At 38.4% G+C, this 8,447-nt stretch overlaps 1 protein-coding gene across 1 annotated transcript; it reads right to left on the bottom strand.

Moving 5' to 3' along the window:
• Window positions 1-7,025: 7,025 nt before the first annotated feature.
• On the bottom strand, window positions 7,026-8,093 carry LOC138872592 (uncharacterized). Its single transcript, XM_070150891.1, has 2 exons — window positions 7,851-8,093; window positions 7,026-7,784 (listed from the first exon to the last, which is right to left on the bottom strand). Exons 1-2 carry the CDS (start codon window positions 8,091-8,093, stop codon window positions 7,026-7,028), a joined length of 1,002 nt encoding a protein of 333 aa, XP_070006992.1.
• Between the last annotated feature and the right edge of the window lie 354 nt (window positions 8,094-8,447).

The following is an 8,447-nucleotide window of genomic DNA, read 5'->3' as shown; positions in this document are numbered from 1 at the left end:
CCCTAGGACTCCATAAACCTGAGGCACCAAGTTTGTCACGACCCATTTTCTGAACAAGCCGGGACGGGCACTGGATAACTTAACATGACCGAGCGGACCATCTCTGCTTATAAAATCTATTATAACTTCAAACTTTATATGCCACAAGGCACTATTGTAACCAAATACTTTTAAATAACTTAAATATCTAAATAAAGCCAACTTCAAAACCTTATTCGTAGTAACCAATAAAATGCTGCTAAGTTATTATCAAAAACATTTGAATCTTAACCCAACGACTATGTCTATGAAGCCTCTACTAATAAACCGATGCACTGCTCAGGACACGAGATTTCCTGGCTAGTTCTCTAAGAAAACAAAGAACTAACTAAATAAAGATAACTCTAAGAAATACTCCAAGAACCAAAGCGGAGCGTACCAATAGCACTGGAAGATATGGAAGTCCTAACTCGTAGCCTGCTCGCCTGCAAAATCGATTCCTACGTTGTACCGCAGACCAACGTAGGTTCCCAAAAGAGAACGTCAGTACCATCCATTGTACACAGTAAGTCTCAACGACAGGGGATGAAACTTTAATAACGTATATATTACGAGCAAAGATTTTAAATGCATGTAAAACATAAGCTTATAAGAATAATTCTAAAATAATTGCATAATAGCAGTTTATGAATATTCTAAAAGAAATTCTTTTCTTTTTCTTTCTTATAAAAAAAATATTTCACTTTATACTTTGGGAGTTCCAACTATCCTGACTTAATTCTTTCTCAGTTACCGTGTGATCGGCACGGGTTCATCTCTTTCCTTTTCCCACATCTCAAACCAAGCGCCAGCCACATCTCTAAGCTGGTAAGCAGTCAACTCCACAGCTTCATCATCAAACGCTTTCATCACTCGGAGGGCTTTCTAGACACCCTCCAACCACAACTTTGGATCTTCATCAACTATAGAACCATTGAACACTGGAGGACGTAACTTCAAAAATTTATTCACTCTTGAGGACTCAGAATTATTCTGTCTATTTGATTGAGGTGGGATCTCATCTCTTCTCTCATTCTAGTTGGCTATTAAGGCTTTAAACATCTCCATAGCACTATTGACAGCATTAAACATCTGACCCACCTCGGGAGATATAGTTGCCTGAAACGGAGCTATTGTTGGGGTGACACTAGATCCTGAGGTACTGGATCATCATGCTCCACCCCTTCTTCATGTTCAACCCGGGGTACTTGAGCACCCTTTGTGGATTAACCTTTCCTTTTATAAGTTGGAGCCTTTTTAGTTCTGCCTTGAGCCACAATAGTAGCAATAGTTTCTTGAGCAGCATCCTGAGTGTCGGTGTCAGAGTTGCGAGTACGAGCCATTTCTGCGAGTTTTGGAGAAACGAATACATTAGATAATTTCTAAGAGGTAGGATCTATTGCATGATCTAAAGTATGAGATAAATGAGGCTTTTCCGAAATGCTTGTAGCCTCCTGTTTATAAGTATGACGCGCTTCATACCCATAAACAAGACTCTACTAACACGGCTTCATAGACCCTTAGGACTCCATAAACCTGAGGCACCACGTTTGTCACGACCAATTTTCTGAACAAGCCGGGACCGGCATTGGATCACTAAACATGACCGAGCGGACCATCTCTGCTATTCAAATATATTATAACTTCAAACATTATATGCCATAAGGCACTACTGTAACCAAATACTTTTAAATAATTTAAATATATAAAATAAGCCAACTTAAAAACCTTATTCGTAGTAACCAATAAAATGCTGTCAAGTTATTATCAAAAACATTTGAATCTTAACCCAACGACTATGTCTATGAAGCCTCTACTAATAAACTGACGCACTGGTCAGGATATGAGATTTCCTGGCCAGTTCTCTAAATAAACAAAGATATAACTAAATAAAGATAACTCTAAGGAATACTCCAAGAACCAAAGCGGATCTCACCAATAGCACTGGAAGAGAAGGAAATCCTAACTCGTAGCCTGCTCACCTGCAAAATCGATTCCTACGTTGTACCGCAGACCAACGTAGGTTCCCAAAAGAGAACGTCAGTACCATCCATTGTACTTAGTGAGTCTCAACGACAGGGGATGAAACTTTAATAATATATATATTACAAGCAAAGATTTTAAATGCATGTAAAACATAAGCTTATAAGAATAATTCTAAAATAATTGCATAATAGCAGTTTATGAATATTCTAAAAGAAATTCTTTTCTTTTTCTTTCTTATAAAAAAAATACTTCACTTTATACTTTGGGAGTTCTAACTATCCTGACTTAATTCTGTCTCAGTCATCATGTGATCGGCACGGGTTCAATCCTAACCTGATCGAATAGGCTCAATCCACGAGGTACCACTCGCTTCATGGTTCTCAACGCTCATGTATCATACCTTAGCCTGGCTAAGTAAATTCTCAGCAACGAGACCCTTGGCTCGTGTGCTCCCTACTTTGGCATAAGTAGTTTCAGAAAGTCAACGCCTTGGTCAGGACTCTCGGCCTGGACGATGACCCCTTCTCAGGATAAAGGATACTCCCAAAAATCATTTCTTTCTAAAACTTCTTCTTGTGACCTTTCAAGTGTAAATCTTTTCTTTATAGAACATCACGTACATGTTCATGCTGGTATCCTTAAATGTAAAGCATGGCATAAGAATGAAATAAACATGTAAAAGTATTTCTAAAGATTCTTGCTTCTTCATAAATATTTAACATGAAAATAGCATATAAGAATAACACAAAAATCTGAAAATTTACTCACATATATCATAATAAATCATCTAAACTTTTGCTAGAACACTTCTAAGTTAATAGGTACTCACTCGCTCCAATTAAGTAAATATAAACTCTTTTAAACAATTTATCAAACACCTTGTATGCTTGCTTTTGTGAGTTAAACCATTTTAGTAAAGGGTTATATCAACTCACCTCAAACTTTTCGAGCCAATACGTAGGTCCCAGTCCAATCGACACCAGTCAAACATTCGATTCTACAACAACCAGTGCATTCTAATCAATTTTAAAGTACTACACCTAAATATGAAATTTATTGTTGATATAGAGAAAGAAGTGAATTAACTATTCAATTCTTACCTACTACTATTCTAGGATAATTGACAATAGAGAATTTATATACCTGAGTCCAAGAATTGGTGATTTGTAAAGAACCCTAGAATGTTTTTGTTGTTGCCTGCGTGCCTTGCGTTTGCTGCATGAATTGAACAACGTTTTGTTTCTTTTTCCCGTATAAGAATTGCGTGAATGAATAGAAGGTTAAGTCTCATGTTTTGTTCGTATAAAAATCCTCAGCCTTCGGGCTTTGTTCGTATAAGTTTAAGTCTTCTGACTTGATTAAGGCATTTTAAGCCTTTTGTCTTTTGCCTTTTGAAAAGGCAGATACGTTTTTTTTAGTTTTTTTTGTTTTTTTTTGTTTTTGTTTGTATAAGGCTTTAAGCCTTTGTTTACATCAGCCACTTTATGGGCTTAAGGTTAATTTCTGTTTTTTACTTAACTAATAATTAATGATACCTATTTTTTAATAATTAATAATATTAAAGATTATTAATATTTCCCCTAATTGTATGTCAAATTATTTATAAATAGAAAAGTAATTCAAAATCAATCACAAGGATTAAATCCGTAATAGAAGTATAATTTAAGATTATAAAAATTAAATTTTATATTTAGCGTGTCTTGAAATTTTTATAAATTTGAGGAGTGTTACAATCTTCTCTCCTTAAAAACATTCGTCCTCGAATGTCACTAGGGCCTTATTCTTAAGCTAACAATCATCCCTTAGGTCCTTGAACCTCTTAAATATTTCTTAGCACTACTCACTCTTCCAAGGAACTCAAAATTTTGGCTAACTCCCTAAATTTTCAAAAATTTTAGCAGAGTTTCCCTTGTAATTTGGACTATCCAAAAAAATATCCCTGTCACAAATACCAGAACTACTCCAACAACAACAAAATATACCATAACAGGCCATTCTTAGGCACCATACACAGCTCATAAATTAATTACTCACACTCCAGCAAGGTGGTACCACAATAACCAACAAGAATCTAAAGCACAACACTTTAGCAAAAGTAAATCACTTTAAGGAGTTAAATGTACTCTGGCATGGCACTAAATTATTAAATAACTAAATATACCCTGACAAAAACTAAATTACTTCAACAACTAAGTATAATCTAGCAAGGACATAAACACATGCTAACTTGTATTTAATAAATAAGATATAAATGCCAATCCAAACCTAAGTTCACATACCTTTTTCCTCAAATAAATATGGATATTTCTCTCTCATAACTTCCTCGACCTCCCACGTAGCCTCTTTTGAATCATGATTACTCCACAAAACCTTTACCGATGCTATATCTTTTGTTCTCAACTTTCTTACTTGCCTATCGAGAATTTCTATAAGTACCTCTTCATAAGTCAGGCCTTCCTTAATTTCTATGGTATCGGCAGGTATTATATGCGACTCATCATGGATGTACTTTCTAAGAATATACACATGAAAGACAGAATGCACAAAGGACAATTCAACGGGCAACGCTAGCTCGTAAGCCACATTTCCCTTCTTTTCTATAATCTCATAAAGTCCAATAAATCTAGGACTAAGTTTCCCCTTCTTACCAAACCTCATAACTCCTTTCATTGGTCAAACTTTCAAAAACACCTTGTCACCAACCATGAACTCTAAGTCACGATGCCTCTTGTCAGAATAGGACTTTTGACGACTCTGAGCCGCTTTCAATCTTTCTCTGATTAGCTGGACTTTTTCTAAGGCCTCACAAATAAACTCTGGACCAATCAACGGCACCTCCGCTGGTTCAAACTAACCCACTGGAGACTTACATCTTCGCCCATACAACGCTTCATAAGGAGCCATACCGATGCTAGCCTGATATTATTGTAAGCAAATTCTATAAGTGACAAGTGATCATCCCAATTACCTCCAAAATCTATAACACATGCTCGTAGCATATCTTCTAGAGTCTGAATGGTTCTTTCTGTCTGGCCATCGGTCTGTGGATGGAAAGCGGTGCTCAAATTGACCTTGGTACCTAATCTTTTCTGAAATACCTGCCAAAAATGCGTCGTGAACTGAGGGCCTCTGTCAGATATGATTGAAACTGGAGTACCATGCAATCGGACTATTTCTTTGATGTACAACTATGCATAATGCTCTGTGGAATCTGTCATCTTTATTGGTAGGAAATGCGCGGACTTTGTTAGTCGGTCTATAATAACCCAAATTGAATCATGTTTGTGGTACGTGCGAGGTAGACCTACTATGAAATCCATATTAATCATCTCCCACTTCCACTGTGGTATCTCTATATCTTGAGCTGGGCCACCAAGCCTCTGATGCTCGACTTTGACTTGCTGGCAATTCAAACATTTAGCCACATGATTTGCTAATTGTTCCTTTATGCCTTTCCACCAATACAACTCTTTCAAATCTAGATACATTTTGGTAGCACCTAGGTGGATAGAATACCTCGAGCTGTGAGCTTCTTCCATTATGGCCTTCCTAAGACCATCTACATCAGACACACATAACCGATCATTCAACTTCAAAACTCCGTCACTTCCTAGAGTGAAGATAGTGATTTATTTATTTCTGACTCCTTATTTTAACTTCACTACGTATGGATCTTCGTCTTGCTTAGCCTTAACATGCGCAACAAGGGAGGATTGCACTAAGGCATAAGCAGTTATACCTCCTTCTTCGGTCTCGTCCAATCTAATTCCATCATTTGCTAGTTTTTGAATTTCTCGACCCAAAGATCGCCTTTGTACTGCAAGATGGGTCAAGACACCCATTGACTTCCTACTAAGTGCATCTGCTACCACATTAGCTTTACCCGGGTGATAAAGGTATTGATGTCATAATCTTTCAATAGCTCGAGCCACCTTCTCTGTCTCAAATTTAATTCTTTTTGCTTGAAAATGTACTGGAGGCTTTTATGATTAGTAAACACTTCAGAATGTTTGCCATAAAGGTAGTGTCGCCATATTTTTAATGCAAACACCACTGATCCAAGTTCCAAGTCGTGTGTAGGGTAGTTTTTTTCATGATTCTTTAACTGCCTGGAAGCATAAGCAATAACTTTTCCATTTTGCATAAGAACACAACCAAGGCGCACTCTGGATGCATAACAATACACTGTGAACCCACCCGAACCTGTCGGCAAGGTTAACACACGTGCAGTGGTCAACCTCTTCTTTAACTCTTGAAAACTCTGCTCGCAAACGTCTGACCATTGGAACTTAACTGGTTTTTGAGTCAACTTAGTTAATGGAACTGCAAGTGAGGAAAACCCCTCTACAAACCTTCTATAGTAGCCAGCTAACCCCAAGAAACTCCTGATTTCGGTTGGCGTTGTTGGCCTAGGCCAGTTCTTGACTGACTCTGTCTTCTGAGGGTCTACTTTTATTCCTTCACTATACCACATGGTTGTCTTCTGTCTTCTGAGTAGATACTAGGAATGACTCACTAAGTTGTTCAGGTTCTAGTCCGAGATTAATTGCAAAGTATGGAGTCACATATGAAAACGTTGAACCTAGATCCATTATGGCATAAGCATTATATGAGCAGATTAAAAGTATACATGTATTAATTTCTGCAGATGCCTCTGCACTCTGACGATCAAGTGTGGCAAACAAATGGGGTTGTCCCCCTCCTTGAGTAACTCGATCTGCACCTCTGCCTGCCCCATAACCAATCTAATTATGAGACCCATGATCCTGAGGTGGAGCAACTGCAGTAGCTAAGGAACTAGAAGGACGAGTTGATCCCCCACTGAAATTACGTCTCAACTTTGGGCAGTTGGCCTTTATATCACCAATGTCTCCGCAATGATAGCAACCATGAAACCCGAGCTTGCACTGACTTGAATGTTGCTGCTTACATGTTCCACAAAGACCTTGTTGTTGTAAATGTTGCTCAGCATGACTCTAGATATGTGAGGATTATGTCCTAAAATTCTGATTCTGGCGAGACTAGTTTCCATAACTTTGAGTACGTCTGAAGGAAGAACCACCACCTAACTGATGACTGGACTGAGCTGGTACGAATGACTCCATATTAGAGGAATCCCTTCCACCTCCGCTGGATGTACCATTAAACTTGCCCGATGTTCGGGCTTTCTTGTTATTCTCTTTTTCTTCTCTCCTATGTTGTATGTCTTTTTCTAAGTGTTTGACAAATCCCACAACAGAGGAGAAGGCTGTCATCCCTAACGCTGCAGCTGATGTTGTATCCGTGATGTGGTAAGCTAAACCGCCAACAAACCTATAAATATTTGATTTTTCTGTCTTAACCATGTGAGGAGCATGCTTAGCTAACCTTATGAATTCCATGTAGTACTCTTGCACACTTTTATTTCCTTGCTTGAGATGTTCGAACTCTATAGCCTTAGCTTCCCTATCCTCTTCTGGGATAAAGTTAGCCATGAAGGCCTCTTCAAATTCTTCCCAAGTAGGCGGACCATCATCTTCATCTCTTTCCTTTTCCCACATCTCAAACCAAGAGCCAACCACATCTCTAAGCTGGTAAGCAGCCAACTCCACAGCTTCATCATCAAACGCTTTCATCACTCGGAGGGCTTTCTTGACACCCTCCAGCCATAACTTTGGATCTTCATTAACTATAGAACCATGGAACACTGGAGGACTCAACTTCAAAAATTCATTCACTCTTGAGGACTCAGAATTATTCTGTCTATTTGATTGAGGTGGAATCTCATCTCTTCTCTCGTTCTAATTGGCTATAAAGGCTTTAAACATCTCCATAGCACTATTGACAACATCAAACATCTGACCCACCTCGGGAGATATAGTTGCCTGAGCCAGAGCTGTTGTTGGGGGTGACACTAGATCCTGAGGTACTAGATCATCATGTTCCACCCCTTCTTCATGTTCAACCCGGGGTACTTGAACACCCTTTGTGGATTTACCTTTCCTTTTTTGAGTTGGAGCCTTTTTAGTTCTGCCTTGAGCCACAATAGTAGCAATAGTTTCTTGAGAAACATCCTGAGTGTCGGTGTCAGAGTTGCGACTACGAGCCATTTCTGCGAGTTTTGGAGAAACGAATACATTAGATAATTTCTAAGAGGTAGGATCTATTGCACGATCTAAAGTATTAGAAAAATGAGACTTTTCCAAAATGCTTGTTGACTCGTGTTTATAAGTATGGCGCACTTCATACCCATAAACAAGACTCTATTAACACGGCTTCATAGACCCCTAGGACTCGATAAACCTGAGGCACCAAGTTTGTCACGACCCATTTTCTGAACAAGCCGGGACCAGCACTGGATCACTAAACATGACCGAGCGGGCCATATCTGCTTATCAAATCTATTATAACTACAAACTTTATATGCCACAAGGCACTACTATAACCAAATACATTTAAATAAT

The sequence above is a fragment of the Nicotiana sylvestris genome, chromosome 1 (genome assembly GCF_000393655.2).
Source record: "Nicotiana sylvestris chromosome 1, ASM39365v2, whole genome shotgun sequence".
Taxonomy (NCBI): Eukaryota; Viridiplantae; Streptophyta; class Magnoliopsida; order Solanales; family Solanaceae; genus Nicotiana; species Nicotiana sylvestris.
Note: the sequence above shows the minus strand (reverse complement) of the source record. Positions and strands in the feature narration are given on the sequence as shown.